General features: G+C 44.5%; 1 protein-coding gene across 1 annotated transcript in view; it reads right to left on the bottom strand.

The window, feature by feature from the left end:
- The window catches only part of ADHFE1 (alcohol dehydrogenase iron containing 1), a 57,490-nt gene that overhangs the window by 30,866 nt on the left and 2,554 nt on the right, over positions 1-24,070 (bottom strand). The window contains exons 2-7 of the mRNA XM_088469363.1: positions 21,908-22,023; positions 15,634-15,671; positions 12,266-12,303; positions 11,018-11,071; positions 6,519-6,673; positions 2,996-3,192 (exon numbers count right to left, since the gene is read on the bottom strand). Coding sequence (XP_088325489.1) covers positions 2,996-3,192; positions 6,519-6,673; positions 11,018-11,071; positions 12,266-12,303; positions 15,634-15,671; positions 21,908-21,963 — 538 coding nt within the window. The 5' untranslated portion in view covers positions 21,964-22,023. The remainder of the gene's footprint in view (positions 1-2,995; positions 3,193-6,518; positions 6,674-11,017; positions 11,072-12,265; positions 12,304-15,633; positions 15,672-21,907; positions 22,024-24,070) is intronic.

Below are 24,070 nucleotides of genomic sequence, written 5' to 3'. Positions count from 1 at the left end.
GAGGACCGTGGTTGGGAACCCCTGCTTTAGAGCACAGGTTCTCAAACTCAGTCCTCAGGACCTCAAACAGTGCATGTTTTCCAGGTCTCCTCACAGAATCACAAGTGAAATAATTAGCTCCATCTGTGGATCTTTTAAAATGCATCAGTGAGTAATGAATACACCTGTGCAGCTGCTGCGTGACCTGGAAAACGTGTACTGTGTGGGGTCCTGAGCACAGAGTTTGAGAACCACTGCTTAGAGCAGTGATTCCCAACCTTGGTCCTCAAGGCACTCTAACAGTCCTGGTTTTAGTGATATCCATGGTTGAGCACAGATGGTTAAATCAAAATAACTGAGGTACTAATTAAGTCACCTGTGCTTAAGTATGGTTATCCTTAAAACTGGGACTGTTAGTGTGCCTTGAGGACCGTGGTTGGGAACCCCTGGCTTAGAGGAATCTGTAAGTGTTATTATGCAGACCCTCCAACATGACCCGTTCCACCAGGTACAAATTGCTCTGCTCCTGGAGTTCCCACGTAATTTATGACTGCAGCCACCTGTAGTGAAACAGCTGTCTCATTATTAACTACCACAACAAAATTTGAGCTGGGCGCTAATCAAGAAAAAATCAATACACTAAGGGCTCTATTTACTACAATCCGCATATTGAATGCAGATTGTAGTGTGATATCGGCTGAATTCGCATTGGGAATTCAGGCAATATCACAGGGATTTACGACAAATCCCTTGCAGGGACAGAGCTTGCGAGAAAGCACTGTCCCTGCGAATATCCTCCGCACACTAGTCACGGTATTTTCGCAAAAAATACCTTGACAAAGTGCCTGACCGGCCGCCGCTGCTACCCCCCCGGCGCTAAGTTCCGCCCCCGGTGTTAAGCCCTGCCCCCGGTATCGCGGACCCCCCGTGCAACCTCTCCGTCCCCCCCTCCCTTAATAGCACTTACCTGCATGATCCGGGCCTCCGGTGATGTCCTCCATGCGTCCGGTCAGGTGATATCCCATACTGCACTGGGACCCGATCACTGGGCCGCAGTGCAGTACGGGAAACCAGCTGACCGGAGGGGAGACATCTCCGGAGGCCCGATCACCGGTCCCTGGAGTCAGGAAAGTAAAAAAAAATTTTCACAATTTTTTTTTTACATTAATCAGCTTGCGGTCTATTTAGACCGCACAGCTGATTACTGGGACCGACTCCCGGCTCTGCTCTGCCCATTAGAGCGGAGCAGGAGTCCGGCAACCGAGGGAGACCCTGGATAACACCACCGCCAGGTGGCGTTATTATCACAGGGCCTCCCCAGGTATTTTTTTCACAATTTAGTTTTAGTAACTTTGGCCAGATCACATTTCCCATTACAATTATGGGAAATGCGATCTGATTACTAAAAATAAGTGATACTTAGGGGTTGGAGTAGAATTTTACGAATTCTACTCCAATTGCCCTGTAATAACTATAGGTGATACTACAATAATATGAAAAGGGTGTGAAAACACCCTTTTTCACTTTATTTTAGTAAAAATAATGTTAATAAATAGAGCCCTATATAGCAGCACACACCTGTAGGTTGGTCTAGTGTTTTGTGGCTGCTTTGTGCGATCAAGTGTTGATCAAGCACCTCTATATAGGAATCATACAGAAAATGTGTGTTTTGACCAATCTCACCAATGAAAATCTGCACAAAAAGATGCATTTTAGTATGTGGTTTGAAAAACAGCACTTGGATACACCCCCCTTCTAAATCAGAACTGCACTGGTGGCTATTGATATTTAATATGGGCAGATTATGTATAAGGAACGGTATAATCTTTGGATGATTATATACTAAAATATTTAGTTCAATTTAGGGGCAATATTTACTAAAGAGTTTAATTAATTGAAAATGTCAATTTGCATTTCTTTATTTTTATAATAGTGGTTCTGATATTGTGCATGACTGTCCTTTATGTAAAGCCACTATCCTACAGTATATCGGCAGTCAGATAGCAGATTTCCCTGTAAGGCTTCAGGACAAGAAATTAGTGTTTGTCATTAATAACCCTGCAGGATTATTCTACAGAGGGACCAGGTGACAGCTCATCATACTCCTTACTATAGTTGTCTATCCTCCAACATGACCCCTTCCACCCGGTACAAAATGCTCTGCTCCTGGACTTCCCACCTAATTAATGATTGCAGACAACTGTGTTGAACTAATGAATAGATGAGACAGGTGTTTCAGCACAGGTGCCTGTGATCATCAATTAAGACGGAAGTCCAGGAGCAGAGCAATTTGTACCGGATGGAAGGGGTCATGTTGGAGGGTCTGTAGTTGCATGTTGTCATAACTATCGTAGCTTGGGCCATTTACTTTCACTTGTATTTGCCTGCAGGGAATGGGTATGAAATACCGCAGGCCGCACGGAAGCCCGACAGCGCTGGAAATCCCGATTGTGGATAGGTGAGTATCTACTAACCTAACCTAACCCCCCTAACCCTCCTTAGGGGTGCCTAACCCTAACTTCCCCCCCAAGTGCCTAACCCTAATCCCCCCTCTAAGTGCCTAACCCTAACCACCCCCTTCCCCGCTGCCTAAACCTAAGTCCCCCGGGGGGGTGCCTAACCCTAAGTCCCCCCCGGGGGTGCCTAACCCTAACCCTTCCTCCCCCTAACCTAACCCTAACCCTCCCGGGGGGTTGCCTAACCCTAAATCCCCCCCGGGAGCCCTAAACCTAACCCTCCCCCCCCCGCGGCTGTCCGCTCGCGGCGCCCGGCATGCATCGCTACGATCGGGGAGCCGGGCGCCGGTCTCCCGGCGTCGGGGAAATGCGGGCATCTACATCTAGACGCCCGGCATTTCACCCTTGCCAGGATATGACAGTGGGGAAGCCGGCTGCCGGTATTTAGGCAGTCGGCTTCCCGATTGCTTCCCGCCTGCAGTGTCAAAAGACTCCAGCCTGTGTCTGCCTTTTAGGGAATATATGAAAAAATAATATACTATTAGGAGAAACATTTTTACCTGCAATGAGAGGTTTCAGAGTCACGGTCACTGGTTTTCCCTTTCCAATGGGTGCATTAACATAGTCCAGGAAATCAGCCTCTGGGCTAGAAGCATAGAGGTTAGCAGTCTTACAGGTGTCCATTACAGAGCCACCTCCAACAGCAACATAGGCGTCAAATGAGCCATTCCTGGCAAACTGTATTGCATCCATAAAGCTGTAACACAAGAGAAAAGATAACGCATCTCTAATAACAACATGCAGTATGTACACAGTGGATTGCATTGTGGTATAAGCTGGCATTAAAAAGAAACTACTGCTACTTACAGGAACATTTATCTGCATTTCTGTGATTACCAACACTCCAGAGACAGGAACTAGAGCAGTGCATGAGGGGCAGGAGCAGTTTAAGAGAGGAAGGGGTCTATGGGCCTGATTCAGCACGGATTGCAAGGCTGCGTTCGCACGCACCCAGTCGATGTTTGCGTTCCGCGCATGCATCGCGGTGCGCATGCACGAACTAACCGATTGCGGAAGCAATCACGGAGAGCACGCAGTCCCATCTCACAGTGATTGACAGCATGTGCCGTTTGGGGGTGGTGATGGGGGGGTGGTCGCCGGAATGCAGGCGTGTGTCTGAGTTTGAACGCCGTTACAGGGGCATGCATAATTAAGCGAAGTGCATACGCAGCCAGAGGTCTACATGGCGACAGGAAGCTTTGCAGATTGTGAGTCATGTTACGCTCAACCACAACTCTGCATAGTGGTCCGGTGTTACTTGATGTTACCAATGTTTTCACTGACTTGCGGATGTATGTAATGGGAAGTGGACGGCTTTATACAGTGGTGGGCGTCTTGGTATAGTGCTGCGGTTGCTGTGCGATCGCATTCATTAGCCTATTTTCACAGCGAGCGGGTGCGTCATGCGAACGCAGCCGTGCGATCCCTGCTGAATCAGGCCCTATGTGCAGTCCCCCTGAGGCCTTCCCACTCTCGCTGGCGTATGAGCTAATTAGACTCGGACTCTGGGTGCAGAAGCCATTTTCCTGGTGATTTCTCTACTGTGCACTCGCGGATTTCTGGGAAAATGTTGCCAGTGCCATATACACCTGTACCCGGTGATTTGTGCTACACTGGCGGAAAGTTAAGTATAGTCTATGTGTGCAGGGTGGGTGGTGTGGGCCAGGGGACCATGTGCACTGCACACCTTACATCCATTATAGATAAGCCCAGGGGTTATTGTCTGCCAAGAAACAGGCACCGGTGCTCTGCCAATGGTTACCAACCCAACTGCCTAGAGCCGGGTATAGGTACTGTACATGTAACTACTCACTTCTGGGCACATTTCCGTTATCATTAGCACAGGGGCTATATCCATGAAAATACATTCCCACGAACAACTACTATTGTTATTTCACTACCTTACTTATCAAGTGTCTCTTCCACCTCTTAGCTTGTAAACTTGTTTGGACAGTGTCATTGTTACCTTCTGTTTCATGTCATTATATGCTATTTGTTTGTATCACTATTGCCTTAATATACAGTATACATGCTGACACTTATATATTTACTATACTATATATATTTTTTTAATATCTCTCATGGAATATTGAGCCCTTGAAACTGGCCAAGTACATTCTGCCTTACATACTTAAATGTTTTCTCCCGTTCATATGAGTTTATTTGTATTTATGTTGCTGGCTTTCTTATGCTCCTTTTAAACCATGTCTTTGGGGTCAATCCTATTCCGTGCAAAGGGTGCATTGCGCCATTGCAACAGCGTTAAAACGATGGCAATGGACCGGCACATTGCAGCCTTCGCAGCCCGACTCGACCCTGAATTTGCCAAACTTTGCTCGCTGCCCTATGGGGCTGCTAGCAAAATTTGGCGAATCCGGGCTGCCGCACTGGCGCACTGTGTGGTCACTGCCGCACTGGCGAGATCATCGAACGGAATAAGATTGACCTCTTTGTATCTCCAGGCAGATGTATTTATTTTCCTTGCACTCATAGGCACCGGAACAGGGGAGGAGCAAGGGGGCGGTCCCCCCCAAACATTTGAGAGGCGCCACTATGGAGTGGCAGCCGCAGACGGTCAGAGGCTGTGCTTTATAGCAATAGGCTGCATGGCTCCTGTACTACACGGAGGAGAAGGTGTAATGTGCGATCTTTTAGTTAAAACACCGCACATAGCACCTTCTCCTCCAAGCAGTGCAGGGGCTGTGCAGCCTGTTGCTATAATGCACAGCCCCTGACTGCCCGTGACCGCCGCTCCAGTCCCTGCCTCCTACTGCTCCACCACCCAGCAACAGGTACGTTGGAAGGAGGGAAGGAGGGGGTGAGGGATGTTGAACGCCACCAAAATTAAGTTATATAATGCCCCCCCCCCAACATAAAATAATTCCGACATCCCTGCTTGCACTGCATTAATAGGCATATTACTAGGTATACTGATGAGTTTTTACTTCTGATGAGTGATGAGTACTGTATATTAATGTGATATTGCTAAAAGTGCTGGGCATATTACTGATACAGTTCTACTTACAAACCTAATGCTGAGCATTACTATTGACAGGCATATTACTACTCATTGGCATATTGCTGATATCTAAAACTTAGTAGATTACATGTAACTACATTGTGCCTGTATAATAAATAGGATAATGTGTGGGCTATTGTGGTTGTATAATATGGGGTTCATTATGACCAGTTTAATATAAGGAAATGACAATATTTTGCTTTCTTTTTCCTTTTGCAATAGCTGGGATACCCGGCGTTGCCCGGGTTGAAGAATGGACCTTGAAGTACATCTGCAGCCTTCATTTTTTACATTGCAGACCAACATTGGAGACCATGGCATATGAAAATGTGCTTGGAGGACGTTAGCAACTGTCAGTGCAGGTGCAGTGTGACAGTTGATCTTCCAACTCACTGCTCTTCCGTTGGAGCTCTGCCTATGCGCTCGCAAGTGGGTCGATGTTTACCCCCGCGCATCCGCCACCTCTGGGCGCTCCGTCACTACGGGTCTCGCACCAAAAAGGGGCGGCTGTCGATTGTGATTGACAGCTCGCCCCGTTTTGGAGGCGGGCAGGGGGGGGTGGCTGGACAAACGGAGACGTTCCTGAGGGAACGCCTTCCATTTGTGGGCGGCCCTACTGACATCACTAGTGATGTCAGTAGGTGGACTTCCTGCTCTAGTAGAGCAGGAAGTCCACTGGGGCTTGCGATGGACGAGACCCTACTACAAGGGTCTCGTCGCAAGCGCGATGGTCGCAAGCATCACCTTGCAGCTCGCAAAAGCTGTGGGTGGGCACCCACAGCTTAGCGAGCGGCCAGGAGGCCGGCTCAAAAAAAAAAAATGCCGCCCTGATTCAGAGCGAGCGTTCTGAAAGAGCGCCCGGCTCTGAATCAGGGCCTGTGTGTGTTAACAAATGGAACAATGGTCCTTTCACATGGCGATCACAAGGACAGGCAGGATCGACCTTTGTGTGTCTGGCTGAGTCTCTGCATTGGATCCATCTACTGGTTTGGTCTGCACTGTACCTCTTATCTGTAGGCTCCACTTTAACATTGTCATATAAGCAGAAGTTGATGCCATTCGTTGCAAGTGAATTAATCACAGCTTTGACTGGTGGAAGATGTGCCAGGTTCTTGTCAGTCATCACACACACATTCCTCGCTAACATATTCTGCAAATCCTTTAAAGAAAACAAATAAAATTACTTTTCAGAGACACAGCTGTAGTATTATAAGTATATAATATACAGTAAATTTCATACTAATGCCGGGCATACATTGCCAGATAAAATGCCTGTCAGACCTACAGACATTTTGTCTGGCAGCCTGTCAGCCTGCAGATATTGCGGGCATACACTGTGAGATATCTCACAGTGTATTAGCCCCAATATCTGCGCTCCGCCCCCGGGGGGAGGAGACATTTCCCCGTTCCTTCCATGGGAACAAACAGGGAAAATGTCTGGCTTTTGGCCGCGGCGGGGCATACTCTCCCCGATGCGGCTGACATTTTACCTTGCAGATATCGCATCAGACGGGCATGCTGGACGAACCGGCATGACCGATCGATAATTAACCCACAGTCGGCCACACACACACTACAATTATCAGGGCGATCCGCGGATGTCAGGCAGATCGGCCCGATAATTGTAGAGTGTATGCCCAGCAATAGCAATGAGCGTGACACAGGTTTCTCATGGGATTTATTTAGCCTCATTAATGCAGAGCAGGTAGTCCTGGTCAGCAGTGTTAAGAGCTGGAGCATCCCAACTAGAAGGATTAGTACTAATAGGAAGACTTTTAGGTCAAGCTTCGCAGAAAAATTACCATTTACATACCAGCAGCCGTGCAAATCACTGATAAGTCCACTGGGCTATTATTACAGCTTAACATAGGAAAAATACCTCCCAACATTTAGGGAGCATTATGGCACGGTGTACAGAAGTTGTGTACTGTGCACAAATCCTGTATATATGGTAGGCTTAATAAGTGCAGTTTAATACACACCCATATAGGGCTGCAAACTAACATGCATAATACAGGTGATTTAGGGTGAGGGGAGATGCAGGATTCTGTTGTCTGTGCTTCGCTCCTAATTGAATTGGCCCCTTAGAAAGGCGAAATTGTAACAAAATAAACCCCATCCTAGATCTGGCCACCCTCATCCATCATTCTGCTCCCCTATCTGACAATTAGGGCTAAATTTACTAAAGTGAGAGTTTTTAGAAGTCAGTTTTAAAAGTAATGTTGCCCATAGCAACCAACCAGATTCTAGCTATCATCTTCTAGAAGGTGCTATTTAAATGTTAAGTAGAATCTGAATGGTTGCTATGGGCAACATCACTTTTAAAACTCACTTCTGAAAACTCTCACTTTAGTAAATTTACCCCTAAAAGTCAACTTTTGGTCAAAAAAAGCCCAAAAACCTATTGAGGTCAGCAAGTCAGGGAGGTGCCACCAATTCCGAGACAGATGGGAGGCATGAGAAATTTACTCTAATCAAATAATCTTGAAGGGTTAAAATCTAGGGGAATTGCATGTCTACATGTCATTTAATCTAGTGTAAGAGTGAAATTATTGTAAATGTTAAATATTTCCATATTGAAACACTATGCAGAGACGGTCACAAAATGAGCTGAAATCTCTATTTAAAAAAAAGCACAAATTAGCCTATGTCAGCCCATGTACAGCGCCGTACACATCTGTGCCAAGTCATCATTAACGTGTATTGGCTCCTGTCCCATAGCAGGTACAAAGGATATGTGTCCTAATAGAGTACATGCATGTTTCTGTAGGACTGCATGAGTGGGATTGGCGCGGACACATCCTTACTGCATTTGCACGCCCCTTCCTTCCTGTACGTACTCTTGTGGGAATGCAAAGCACAAATTAACACAATTAACGCAATATAAACAGATATAAAATCGATGTCAGCATGTGTGTGCACTAAGGGCCTGATTCAGCAAGGATCACACGGCTGTGTATGCATCGCAGTGCGCGTGCACAAACCGGCCGCTGCAATCGGGAATTGACCGCAGTGAGCACATAGAGCCCTCACAGAGTGATTGACAGGAACTGTCTGTTTGGGGGAGGTGACAGGGGGTGGTCAGAGAAACGCAGGAGTGCCTGTGCGTTTAAACGCTGTTACAGGGGCGTGTATAATTAAGCCCCTGCGATTGTATACACTGGCAGAGGTCTAGATGGCGACAGGAAGTTAGCAGGCCAACCACAACTGTGCGAAAGGTTCCGATGTTACCGATGTTTTCGCTGACTTGTGGATGCATGTCATGGAAAGTGGGCAGCTTTATGAAGTGATGGGCGTCTTGGTATAGTGCTGCGGTTGCTGTGCGATTGCATTCATTACCATAGGGACACCCACTTTACCTTACACACATCCGTAATGTTTAGTAAGACTCCAAAACCATCGGTACCATCGCAGCCTCACGCACACTTGCACAAGCTCTGACCTTACTCAGAAATTGCTAACTTCATCGGAAGTCCTCAGGCTGCGTAAGGCAGAGATTCTCAACCGTTTTCACTACACAAGCTTTTAAAATTGCCGAGGTACACCATCCTTTTTTTTTGTTACCTAATATAATAAAACAACTATTCCACACTGCTCCCCACAGAATACAACTATGCCACATTGCTTCCAACAGAATTGCTCCCCACAGAAAACAACTGCCACATTCCTCCCCACAGAACCCCCCCCCCATGGCTGGCCCCCGCAGAAACAAAGAAAACTCCCACAGAAACAAAACAAAACAAAAAAAACACATTGCTCCCCACTAAAAAATAAAACATGGCTGGTCCTCACTAAAAAACAAAACATGGCTGGTCCTCACTAAAAAATAAAACATGGCTGGTCCTCACTAAAAAATAAAACATGGCTGGTCTCCACTAAGGAAAAAAAATATGGCTGGTCCCCACTAAGAAAAAAAAAACATGACTGGACTACACCGACACACTCACATTGCTCCCCACCTTGTCACTCACACACTGCAGCAGGCGAGTGTGCAGGCAGGCTGCCGGACGGGAGGTAAACAGCGTGAGAGAGAGCGCGGGCTGGCTGATTGGCGCAGGGAGCTGGCTGGCAGAGTGGGCGGGAGGGCAGCAGCCAAAGCGGCGTGCATGACCTGTGATGTCACGCCGCCGCGTCTTTGCAGGTCACGCCCAGGCTGCTGCAGTACTGTAAAATGTGCCCGGCGGCACTGGCCGCCACGGCACACCACAACCGGCCATGGTACACCAGTGTGCCGCTGCACAGCTGTTGAAAACCGCTGGCGTAAGGCATCGCAGTGGCTAATTTATGCAACAGCGTTCAAATGCCCTGGCACGCCTGCTTTTCGCTGACCACTAACCCGTCACCTCCCACAATCACTCTGGGATAGGTCTGCGTAGTCACTGCAATCACAGTCCTGATCACAGTGGCCGTTTTGCTGCAATGCATACGCAGAACGCCACAATTGGCTGATTGCTTGCGCAATCGCAGTTGCGATCGGTAGTGAATCAGGCCCACTGTTACAACTTTTGTAAAACAAGTTACCAAATGCAAGAAAAAATGGCTCCAGGCCCTATAGTAGTCCTTGCCCCCCCTCCCCTTGACATTACATTATTGGGAATGAATCAGAAATACTCTTCTCTGCAACATGAAGGCACAAAACTGTAGGGCTAGACAAGCTCTGAGATGGGACAAAACGTAAGATCTCTTTGTAATGGGAAATGCTGTGAGCCCTTCATAAAGGAAATAACACCCCTACCATTGTGCCCACTACGCCCCTTTTATCCAATTATAATAAACTCCCTATGCAAAACAAAATTGCATTTCTATGATGCTATTCAAACTTGGCTCAGCGGTATCTATACAACACACAAGGAATGTAGCATTGAGATTTTATCCTGTGTCTTCCTGTTGTGTCTGACGAACGTTTCACTTGATTTTTGGAACCAATATAAGATTTTGCTTTAGGATACCCTTAAGTACAGTCTTCCTTTTCTCATCTGTGTCTTAGTAGAATCAGCACTTTGGAGGAGCAACATACCGGATATTAAAACATAACATGGAAAAGAAATCCTAAAAAATCCTATTAGCATATCCTGATAAAATGTTTTTGGAAAGATGCCACCCTATTGGTCTTTTGATGGCTTTGCAGGTAAAACTAATAATTATGGGCCTCATTTACTAACGAGTTTTATCACCAAAACGAGTGATAAATTTCACTGTGTATGATAATTGGTGCTCCAGCCAATCAGCTCCCAACTGTTAGAAAAATTACAGTTGGGAGCTGATTGGCTGAAGCACCATTTATCATACACAGTGAAATTTATCACTCGTTTTGGTGATGACACTCGTTATTTAATGGGGGCCTATGAACGATATCAATACAAAAGTAGGGACATTATGATGAAGAAGAAAGCACGTCTCAGACATAGGTTTACGCTAAAGAGTACTCATTAAGGAGACATCTACAAAATGCGTTAGACTTCGTATAATTATGCGTATTATTACTGGAGTATTTTGTCCTTACCATGCCCACTTCTTTGGTAACACCTTCTCCATATCTGATATTAGAAACAGCCATCTACAAAAACAGGAAGACAATAAATAAATGTAAATTACAAATTTTCATAATTCTTAGGGCGGTATTCAATTGTTATAGTGCACCTGATCTCCCATCTAAAGTGACGGGAGATTGCGGAGCGCTATGCAATTGTTGCTGTTCTTCACTCTGATCGCGCCCAAAGTGGTCAGGTTAGCTGCGTAAAAGGCTACCCCTGACCAAAGTGCTGGACGCGATTGCGAAAAAAGTGCTGTTTGGGCACCCAAACAGGTCACTTTTCGCCCATTTTAGCTCGCAGCCCCATGGAAGTGAAATGGCGCGCTGGTAACTGATCGCGCAATTACAATGTTGGAACTGGGATATTCCACGTCCCACTAAATACCTGCACTATGACCACCACATTGACTGGTAAGATCAGAGCGTGAAGACACAAGTTCACTATCTAATATGGCAATATACATGTATGGCCAATCGAACAAGACCCAACTGTTATGCTCGGTACACATGTAAAGATTTTCTGTCCAACCATCCAACTAGTTGATTGGTTGGAATGAAAATCTGGTAACGTATGGGAGTAACTGATGATCAGCAATTTTCTCCTAAATGCCAGAAAACAGATGAAAATGGTCGTTAGACAAGTTTGGTAAATGTTTGATCTAAACAATTTGTTCAAACAACAGTTTTTGTCCATTTTCCGGCGTTTGGGAGCAAATTGCTGATTGTCATTTGCTGTCATACCTTACCAGATTTTCATTCCAACCAATCAACTAGTTGGATGGTTGGACAGAAATCTTTACGTGTGTATGCAGCTTTATACATTTCTGTCAGAAATGTGTCTGATACTGTGGGTGGAAGATGACCACAGACAAAACTGGAATGTTATCAGGCATTGGGATCATTTTGGTTACCATAGCAGCATGTGTGGCTAGAATTAAGGATTTCACAGAGGACGACTACTGTATATATCACAAGTTACCTATATTGCAGGCAGAACATTTCCTAGCTCCCTATAGAAGCTGGGGCCAGTTGTGATTGTTATTTTAGGAAAGCCATTACTTCAGACATTTGCACTTTGCATCAACAAACTGAGCTATCAGTCTGTGAACCAGTCTTTAAATAATACAAATAATTAAGAATAGCAAGAAATGACTACATATAAATTATATATGACATACGTAACTTTTGATGAAAGTTTTATAACTTTCACATACTTACCTCAAATGCATAGTCTGTAGTAATCTGAGATGATGGAGCTAAAAAGAAAGTGTGAACAAATGAATGTATTTTTCTAAAGTAAACATTTTGAGCAGGTTCAGAAACTGCACTTTCTGCAAATGAGCTGAGACACAGGATAGAGGTGGTACCTGGAGGAGATAAGTGGTCTGCTACAAAGTGCTTAGTGGTGTCACCGGGTATTGGCGTTCTTATTAATATTGGTCTGTTCACTGAGGGCCTGATTCAGAGCCAGACGCTCTGACCAGACAAGTGATGTCAGTGGGGCCGGCTTCAGATGGTAGGCGTTCCCATGGGAACGCCTCCGTCTGGCCACCACGCCCCCAGCACGCCCACCAAAGGGGGCGTGCTGTCAATCAACATCGACAGCACGCCCCCTTTGGTGCGAGACCCGGAGCGATGGAAAGCCCGTCGCTCCCCGGGTCTCGCGCATGTGCAGTGGGGAACATCGACCCACTTGCGAGCGTACTGCCGCTCGCGGGTGGGTCTGAATGACCCCCTGAGTGTAGGGGACAGGTGCACTTTAACAGTTACCAGGTGCAACTAATCAGTGTATTGTTCAGATCAGTCATGAATTTACTATGAGCATGTTTTTGTGTTAAGAACTCACAATTCGGAGGTTTAATCAAAATAAGCAGAAAAATATCTAAAGTCTGTGGGGACTATGAGGTCTATGTACCAAACTGCAGTTTCTACATCATTTTATAAGAAAAAGGCTTCTGTATCATTTTATGAATTGTTGCTATGTACTAATAGTACAATGCAGGAGATTTCGCAGAAATATCCGCCAATTAGCACTGCAGATTGCAGTCCCCATCATGATCTCTGCCCTATGTACCAAACTCCAAAAAGCAAAGCTTTTCGTAGTTTGGCCCCGGTAGTTTATTCCATCTTCAGATGGTGTAAACTGCTGGAAGCCTATAGAGGCTTAAGGAGAGGAGAGGGAGGAGAGAGATGTTGCGATCTCTCTGCCCCGCAGTCTCCAGCCAGCGGCAGAAGCTGACACTGTGAGCATGTGCAGTGTCAGCTTCAAAAGAAAAAATCTTTCACAAACACAAAGGGCCATATTCAATTAGGCTGCGAAAAGCCGTCCTCGGCGAAACTTTTTCGCCATTGACGTAATTTTCGCATTTCTCACTTATCCCCTTATTCAACTGTAGCGTCTTTTTGCTGGTGCGAAAACGCAATGCTATGTAATAGGCGAAAAAGTTTCCCCTATGAATACCCAGGGGAAAAAAATGCAGAATTGCGGATTTGGGGTGCAGAGGTGCGGAAACCACTCTGCACCCTTTGTACGCCCCCCTTGACGCTAACTACGTCAAAAAAATCTTAAAAACCCCCACAAAGGACACCCCAAAAAGTACTTTGAAAATGAGGGCGAAAAAAGTTCAAAGTGGGGATACAAATTCAAAAACTAGCGAAATAGCCTTTGGGGGGGGGTCTGCAAGTATGCGGGATGTGTTTTTTTGATTGCAGGTGTTTGCTGAAGGTCCGTTTTTTTGCGCTTTTTAATGCTTGACTTTAGCGATTTTTAAATATGCTTGCACCCATTTTCATGTATCCCAAATTTGATGGGACTACTTATTTTTCCAAAGAACAGTGGTAAATGCTATTCTTCACCACTTTCTCAAAGACGCTAAAAAGCAGCTATTGAGAACATTTAAAGACCCCAAATACCTTCAGCGGGGCTTTTCGATGGTACCCATAGTGAACCCCAATGTCAGAGCATCTTTAGGGGGGTGTGAGGCTGATTTCCCCAAAAAAGACAGGACTTTTAGACGATTTTGTTTACGCCGGGTCCCATTTTCGCCGATTTGGAATTGAATACTGGGATGAGCGCGATAATTTTTCGAACCCGAAACCTGCGTTGACGGCGAAAAGTCAGGGAACTGACTTTTCATTCCACATTGAATATGCCCCAAAGACTTCTACAATATCCCTGGGATATAACTTGCAGGGACAGCAGTTACACTTGGTATTGATCGGGGATTATTTTCATTAAAAATTAATATATCTACCGCGATACGGAACCTGAATAATTACAGCCGTTCCGAGATAGTTAATATATTGGCCCCTTAGAAGCGAAATTCCTCAATATCTTGCAACAAAATAAATCCTAAAATAGGCAAAGGAGTTATAGCATTGATTATCCATGACTTGGAGGAGACTCCAGCCAGAAGACTGGTCCTGAATAAGAGTTGTCTCTAATAGCTCGATCTGTATGTGTATCAAAGAAAATGCTTATAAACTCATATTTTGATGGTATTTGGCTCCATCCCAATTGCAAACCATTTACAGCCATTCAGAATCTTAGCTGGTAAGAGCACATCTGGTGGTTCAGTCCAAGATAGAGAAATCCTGGCAGAATTGTGTGAAAATTTAATTAACAAAATAAAATAAACACAATAACCACATACACCTCTTAATTAATCTCTTATTTTCTCCACTAATGCCCTGTCCAATATGTGTGTAGTGTATCACCCCTCCCCCTCTATCTGTTTCACTTTATCAAGTTCAGTCTAATGGAGCATACACACGGTCAGATTTGTCAGATGAACGATTTGAACAATTTGAACGATTTGAACGATTTTACCAAAGTTTTGAACGACTTGAACGATTTTTGACTGCATTAAAATGAATGGAATCGTCCAAGTCTGACTGCAAACACATCAGATGTCAGATATCGTTATCTGACAAACGGGAACGCGCATCGTTCATCGTCCATCGTTCAGGCATGTCAGATATGAACGACTGAACGATTTTGAAATCGTTATCGTTCAGATCTGAAGGAAAAATCTGACCATGTGTATGCACCATAACAAATGATAGGTAGGAGCTGACTGGTTGCTATGGGCAACTTCTCCACTGGTCCGTTTCTCCACGCTTTTCACAGCTTGATACATAAACCCCTGAGATTGAAGGTAGTAAGTGAGGGGATAGAATGAGCCGTGTCTGCTACAAAGTTGAAAGCTCACAGGAAGTGTCTGAGAACACAATGCAGGAATTGAGTATAGTATGGACCTTTGAACCCCACAATGTCTTACACTTTGTAAAAAGCCAATTACCGTGTGCTATGTGTACGTGTTGCCATGTCACTTTGTCATTACAATGAAGAACTTGTCACTGATCATGACATGCAAATATAATGTGCAGCGTGTCTGAGGCACTTAAAAACTATCATGTTTCCTACCATTATTCTAAAGCATTGCAGGTCTATTTATCCATGTTACATTTTTTTAATATACCTATGTATGTATTCTAAAGCAGTTTCATTACCTTTATCACCATTTTTACATAACACAACTCTGTTTTACTGTACAACATAATACCGGTTTTCATGCAGTACCTACCTTGAGAATATGTATGAGAATGGGCTGGACACTTGCATCTAAAGTAAAAACAAAAATAAGTTGGTTGCACATATCCTGTTTGTCTATACTTTACTAATACAGTATACCTTGATTATATTTTAACTCAGATGGCGTATAGTAGTTTCCATATACAGTAAATTCTCCTCTCTATCTTGCTTGAGAAGACTGCTTCTATACTATTGCAATCAAACAGTTACAATGTGTATTTGGCAGTCAGATAATGAAATACTAATAATATTAATCTATACATAATGTTCTCAGTATAATTTCATATTAAAGTCCATGTCTATAGAGTAATAAATAAATATTGCTACATACGCTCCAATTTTGACCACTTTTAGATTGAAATGGCTACAAATAACAGCAAAAAATACTTTTCCCAAATTATATCTGCCTGTGAATGTCTAGTTTAACATTAGCAAGAGTCATAAAAAATATAAAGTATACATATAAAGTAGTAGTCATCAATTATATGTTTCTAATGCTTTAAACTTACATGTATTTATATTTAGACAATTATAGTAATAGTGAGAGTGGAGTACATTTAATTTAGATACTGTAGTAGATGAGGACTACATCCACCCTAGACAGAACATGCTGCACTGTAACAGAGAGATAGCTGTCAGTCTTATAGACAAGGCTGCCAGTCTAATCACCAAAGATGCCAATCTATCAGTAAGAGCTGCACAATTGCCATACCAAGAGGGGAGTCTGCAACAGCCAGAGAAAAAGCAGTCTGGGGTCCTGTACAAGCTGCCTGATAAGCATATGGAGTCCAGTTCCAGACCAGAGGAACAGTGGGATTCCAGGTCTACTGCAGAGGAACAGATGGAGTTTAGGTCTATGTCAGATCAACAAAGGGGCACAGGTCTACCCTAGAGGGACACAAGGTGTCCAGGTCTACCCCAGAGGCACAAAAGGAATCCAGGTCTACCCCAGCGGAACAAAGGGAGACCAGGAAATGGTCTACTCCAGATCAACAAAGAGAGTCTAGGTCTACCCCAGAGGAACAAAAGAAGTCCAGGTCTACCCCAGAGGGACACACAGAGTCCAGGTCTACCCCAGAGGAACAAAAGGAATCCAGGTCTACCCCAGAGGAACAAAGGGAGTACAGGTCTACCACAGAGAAACAGAGGGAGTTTAGGTCTACTCCAGATCAACAATTGGAGTCCAGGTCTACCCCAGAGGAGCAAAAGGAGTCCCGGTCTACCTCAGAGGGACAAAAGGAGTCCAAGTCTACCCCAGAGGGACAAAAGGAGTCCAGATCTACTCCAGAGGAACAAAGGGAGCCCATGTCTAGTCCAGAGATCCACGGACTGTGTATAGGTGTTCCAGTTGTCTACTGCTTGTCCTGTTTCTTTGGCATTGTTCTATGTTCCTGCTGCTGATATTGTAGCTACCCCATTCATATTGGCCTATGGTTAGGAGAGTCTGGGGTTATTAAAATCCTTTTATGTGCATTTAATGCACATTCCAGGTTTCCAGAACTAGTCAGCGTCTGCGATATGTGTGAGTTGCCTACCTGACAGAACACTGCACCACACCCGGAGCCTTTTCACTGTGCTACAGACAATTTTAGGCAGAGCGAGGTACAGTCTTGTGCTTCTCTACACTGCTGGGACTATGCCTCCCCTGTTCTTCTAAATTTAATAGTGCATAATACCTAAATGATTACTCTGCTGTTTTTGCTTTTTGGGAAAACTATTTTTCAGTAACCACATTATGTAGTACTCCAGTTCCATAAGCTACCTCCTAGTACAGTAGGCCTATGTCCAGTCTTTAGTCTTTAACAAAATGAGAGATGTTTAAGATGCTGATTTACATATCTAGCTGAAGAAACCTTGGGCACATTCCATCCACCAGGTTGCTGCTGATAATATCAAATGAGGTTTTACCTTCATAAGAGGTGAAATAATTTTTGCTTTCAGGTTGTGCACTCCTCGGATAGCTACAGCAGATATGTAAGCCAGGTATTTCAGTATCTTTTCACACTCCATCAATGGCTTTGATTTTACACCTTTTTATGTTTGAAATATACTATTGTATTGTCTAAATATAATTATGATAGGTAATTATTGTTAGCTATCATCGTGGCGATGAGATTCTGGTGAGGCCAGCTGAGTTTGGCAGACTTAGACTAGAGGCGCGGAGTCTATTGAGGATCAGTTGTTCACCAGGCACCGCTGCAAGTAGGTTTAGATTTCACTGCTGACACCCTGCAGGTCGTGGCCCTCCATGTAAGCACCGAGAGTGACAGGTTAGAATTGGGCAGGAAACCAGGATATCAAAATTAACAGAAGTTCAGGTAACATAAGCAAGATCCAGTGACAGGCAGGTAGCAAACAGAACAGTCAGGTCACAGTCCAGGTTCGAGGCAGGCATTAGACAGAATTATATCTAGGAAATAAACCACGATCAGGAAGCCAGAAGGTAACGAGTATGGTATGACTCGTCGACATTCAGAAGTCAACATTCAGAATGTCGACATGTTCTGAATGCCGACAGAAGGTCGACATGGTCATTAGGTCGACAATCACTATCTAGATATGTATTTAGATTGACATGGTTACAATGTTGACTTCTTTGTTATTTTAGCCTAAACGTAAACCTAAAAATCTACAAAAAAACATCTTGACTTTTGGTGTCGACATGTTAAATGTCGATATTCTGAACGTGTTGACATTTGAACAATGTCAACCTAAATGTATGTCTACTTATTGATTGTCAACCTAATGATCATGTCAACATTCTGACTGTCGAAATTCAGAACTTGTCGACATTCAGAACATGTCGACCTTCTGAATGTCGACCGGATACCAAGGCAACAATTGAAAGAACTGACTGAGTCATTGACAATAATCAGGAGACAGAATAGTAGCTGGTTCGGCACAATCCCGGCAGATAGGTATTATAACCAGCACTGTTAACTTCCTGTGGAAGATGTACTAAGCTTGAGAGAGTGATAAAGTGTAGAGAGATAAACTACCAGCCAATCAGCTCCTAATTGCCATGTTACAGACTGTGTTTGAAAAATTACAGTTAGGAGCTGATTGAATTGTAGTTTATCTCTCTACACTTTAGCACTCTCCAAGCCTCAGTACGTCTGCCCCACTGTCTTAAATCCCCACAGCCTGCAGGGTTTTGGCTGTGACCAGGAAGTGGGCACAGAGCAAAGACATTTAGGAGATACAAGATTAATGGAACAAAAAGTAAACTAAGTGGAAGCTGCTGTTGCTGAACTGGCATATCTACTGTTCTCAAGACCACAAAGTCCAGGGATCAAAACCAATGGGGCACAACAGTGCTTTTTGTTATGGGACTGTGGCGCTACGCCTCTAACACGGAAGAGCTTTGACTGCAGATTTTGAATTTCCCCACCCAAAATTATTTCAGAGAACTCCTCTGTTTTTTTTTATGCCAGGGTGTTCTGTGTACCGAGCATCACAACGTCATATTGTTCTCTCATTAAGCTGGTGTCTACACTCTGCCTCTTGTTGACCTATTGATAAGTGTTTTGTGATTCACTCCGACAGCTCCTCTTTCATAATTTATTCTATATGATCTTCTTTGAAAAGTGCCAGGAGATTTTATACTATGATTACAAAATGTAGCTGTTTACTTGGCTATAAGAGCAACAGGCAGAAATAATTTTTCTATAGGGACCTATTGGCCACAGTGGAAAGGGCCAGCATCTTGGAATCCAATTGCAGAGCGTCTAAGGAGAGATTACAACGAAAATCTGCAGCCAACTGCATCATCAGTATCACAGCGGAGCCATCTCTATGCACTCACTCATCAATATCATGCCGCCGGAGATGATTTGCATAGACTGTGGCTGTAGAGTATGTCCTAGCAGCATCAGCTCTTTTATACAAAGGAACACTTGTTATAGTGGAGCTATCAATACAGGGAAACAATGATGATCTGGGCAACTTTGCTTCTTCCACAGTTACCTTCAGCTGCTGTTCCCAGGCTATAATATCCATAGGAATAACCTTGCAAACCAATTTAAATCTCTTCACAAATCAACGGTCTTGCCTGTAATTTTCCACTTAGGGCTCTATTTATTATCATTATTTTTACTAAAATAAAGTGAAAAAGGGTGTTTTCATACCCTTTTCACATTATTTTAGTTTCACCTAAAGTTACTACAGGGCAATTGGAGTAGAATTCGTAAAATTCTACTCCAACCCCTAAGTATCACTTATTTTTAGTAAGCAGATCGCATTTCCCATAATTGTAAGGGGTAATGCGATCTGTGTTCAACTTACTAAAAATAAATTGTGAAAAAAATACCTGGGGAGGCCCTGTGATAATAACGCCACCTGGAGGTGGCGTTATCCAGGGTCTCCCCCGGTTACCGGACTCCTGCTCTGCTCTAACATGCAAAGCAGAGCCTGGAGCCGGCCCCAGTGATCAGCTGTGTAATCTAAACAGACCACACGCTGATATATAGGGAGCGGAGTTCGGGGCTCCGGTGAGGTCCTCCCCCCCGATCAGCTGGTCTCCCATACTGTACTGTGGCCCGGTCATCTGGTGACCTGGTCCCAATGCAGTATGGGATGTCAGCTGACCAGAGTCATGGAGGACATCACCGGAGCCCGGATCATGCAGGCAAGTGCAATTAAGGTAGGGGGAGTTGCGGTGGGGAGGTGGTAGCAGCGGCAGCCGGTCAGCGCATGCGCGGGCACTTGTCACAGTATTTTTTGCGAAAATACCGCAACAAGGCTGCAGAGGGGATTCGCAAGCTCTGTCCCTGCAAGGGATTTTTAGTAAATCCCTGTGATATTGCCTGAATTTGCAATGCAAATTCAGTCGTTAATATCACACTACAATCTGCCATCCCAATGCGGATTGTAGTAAATAGAGCCCTTACTCTTTACAATGACTTTTAACAATAGTTTTGGAAGAAAAAAAACCTTAACTTTTCCTTGATGAACACAGAGGGCCTGATTCTCACCCGGTCGCAAGCGCTGTGCGCTCTCAACCGGGTCGTTGGTGGGCCAGTGCGCATGCGCACGATGGAGCCGGCTCCGTCGTGCGCATGTGCGAGACCCGGATAGCGACGGGCACTCCGTCGCTTCGGGTCTCGCAAAGGGGGCGAGCTGTCGATGTTGAGTGACAGCTCGCCCCCTTTGGTGGGCGGGCCAGGGGAGTGGCTGCCCAAACGGAGGCGTTCCCATGTGAACACCTCCGTTTGAGGGCAGCCCCACTGACATCACGAGTGATGTCAGTGGGAGAGATTTCGGCTCTGTTAGAGACGAAATCTCTCTGGGGCTTGCGGCAACGAGACCCCACCAAAAGGGTCTTGTCTCAAGCCGGAGGGTCGCGATGGTCTTGACCATCGCGACCATCTTCCTGGCTGCTCGCCACAGCTATGCGAGCGGCCAGGAGGCCGTTCTAAAAAAATTAAAAATAGCCGGGCCCTGATTCAGAGCGAGCGCTCTGTCAGAGCGTCCGGCTCTGAATCAGGGCCAGAGTTTGTTTCCTGATTTATCCTTCTGGCCAGACATCTCTGTGGCTTTGTATGATATGTTAGGGAAAATAAACCTCTTGTGATAAGGTATCACAACTCGTGATAATGGGCACAGGCAGGAGCACCACCGAAGCTTGCACCAGCCCGGATGGCCGATGGCAGGTGCAGTTTCTCAGTCTGAGCATGGCATACTGGGTTAGCAGTTGTGCGTCTTTAGACGCAGTCACCTCCCTCCAAGGAGTGCCCACTAAAAACCACACTCCTTGCATCCAAATTTGTTCGCCTATCCGTGCGTAACAACCGGGACATATTCGCAGTGCGACTCGGATGCATGCGCAGTACTTAAAACCTCGACCAAGTGCGACTCCAGATCAGGCGCAAAGTGTCACATGCTAGTATTCCATACACATCTATAGTATTCTAGCTTGTGACACCTTATCAAGACTACTGAAATCTAATCACAAAATGTTTTTTTATTTCACTAGCTTATTACTCAAATCGGTCAGCTCTGTCCGGTCAGTAGGAAAAATAAGGACATATCTGTAGTTCCATTCAATATTCCTTTTATTACATATGATATCTATATATGTATATTATACTCGTATATATTGAATAATACATTGCTAGGAGCCCCAAAGCCCTTTATAAGAATAGGAGTACGGCAAGTATAAAAGTGAAAACAGAACAAGTTTTTTTAATATATAGTTAGCTATCTGTATATCTAAATCTACATCTATATCTACTTTTGAAAGTGAATAGTTGGTGTAAGACACTTACGATGCTCTCTGCAGTTGCCTTAGCAGGTGAATCACTTTATCCCGTCCAGCAGCCATTAGAAATCACAGAAAATACTGATTCAAATGTAATATCCAGGGGCAGTGCTCATCTGTAACCTTGAATACAAAAGATTTATGGGGAAAAAGTGTATATTGTTTTTCAGACAAATGTTCATCAGTTATAAAACAAAATTATATATATATATATTTTTTACAATGTAATCTATTTTTTTTTGTAATATATTAGATACATTAAAGATATCTTTATTAGGAAATTATTATTTAGGGGAAACTGAGATAACAACCCTATTAATATGTGACCAGCAGGTCACTACATAGCTGCTGCCTTGGCCACTGGTCTAGGATAGGGCGCGGAGCCAGCGCCTGGTGCCGGTCAGAGAGCAGGGAAGTATTCAGCTTCCTTGCTCTTTTCGTCTCGCAGTACAGATTACGCCATCCAGAGATGGCGTAATCTGTGCACTGCAGAGGAAAGGAAAGCAGTTCTTCTATGAATCGCTCTCCCCATACTACTGTATGGGGAAGCGATCCAGGCACAGAGCAGGGGCACTGCTAGAGAAGTAATGAACTTCTCCATGGTAACCCCCTTCCTGAATAGAATAAATCAGTGAAAACTCCTGTTTTCAGTTAAACAGGGCTTTTCACTACTTCATGAATAGACCCCAAAGTACCAACCAATCAGCTCCTGTCAATTTTCAAACACAGCCTGTAAAGTGACAGTTAGGAGCTGATTCTTGGTACTTTATCTCTCTGCAGGTCTTATGCTGAGTACACACTTATTTATTTACTCGATTTATGGACGTTCAATTGTGGGCACATCGGCAGGTGTTATCCAGCAATAGGTAAGTGAACAACATTGTTCACCGAGATATCGCGTCGGCTGTGCAGCACAGCCGTTGGCCGATCCATCGTCCTAGTGTGTACCCAGCTTTAGTACATCTCTCCCAAAGTCTTGATGGAATATGTTCATCAGTGAAGTTGTGGATTCTAACATTAGGCCTGATTCAGCACGGATCACAATTGCATCCGTGTACGCAGATTTGCCCATTTTTGCGTACTGCGCATGCACCGCACTTGCATAGCAATTTCACTGCGATTACTCATGCAGACAGGAATCCATCGCAGAGTGAGTGGTGGTGACGGAGGACGCGTGCATAAATTAGCCACTGTGATTGCTTATGCAGCCTGAGTACTCACTGCGTGCGACGAGACTTGTAATTTCTGCGATGGGTCAGAGCAGCTGTAATTGTGCATGACGGGCCGATGTGCTTCGATGTCACCGATGTATACGCAGGACCTCGAGGTATTACGGATGTGAGAAAGCAGTAGTGGGCGATGCTGGCTGAGTGGTGGCAGACATTAGCATATTTTCGCAGCAACCTTGCGGGCGATTACGCAGCTGCGATCCGTGCTGAATCAGGAGCATTCATTGTTTTTTGTTTGGAGTTTAATTTTGGTGTCTGGTACAGTAGATTTGTAGCTGATTATCCATTAGGCAACACAAAGTGGGCGTGCAAAGGCTGTATTACTGTAGCCCATAGGGTCCCAAACTTGGCCTACAAGGAAACCTACTGGTCCACGTTTTAAGGATAACCATGGTTGAGTACAGATGTCTAAATCAAAAGACTGAGGTACTAATTAAGTCACATGTGCCCAAGCATAGTTATCCTTAAAATCTGGAGCGTTAGGGTGCCTTAAGAACTGAACCTCTACTATAACCCTGTCTTTTTCAGGCCGTGCGCATACTGCACGAATGACTGCATCTGTAACATAGCTAGGTGTCTGTCTACATATCAGTGGCACCTAAAATATGATTTGTAATAGTAATATTTGGAGAAATCTGCAGTATAATATCTTGTTGAATAAACAAATTACTGGACATTATAGAAATTAAGTAAATAGTAATGGGGATGATTTCCGTGCTTCATACAGATGGTATCACTTGTATGGTTATCAAAGTTGGGGGAATTTTGGTGATCTTTTATATTCCAACTCGACTTACATTTTTATGACCGTGTAAGATAAAGTAACGAAAGTAGCTAGAAACACAACAACTGGTCTGCTCTGTGTTCTGTAGAACCTTTCCAGAGCACTCCATGATAAAATTTAGAGCACATTTAATTTAAAGGGGCCATCTACTTTTGTT

This window comes from Taudactylus pleione, unplaced genomic scaffold (genome assembly GCF_031769625.1).
Source record: "Taudactylus pleione unplaced genomic scaffold, aTauple2 ptg000090l, whole genome shotgun sequence".
Taxonomy (NCBI): domain Eukaryota; kingdom Metazoa; phylum Chordata; class Amphibia; order Anura; family Myobatrachidae; genus Taudactylus; species Taudactylus pleione.
Note: the sequence above shows the minus strand (reverse complement) of the source record. Positions and strands in the feature narration are given on the sequence as shown.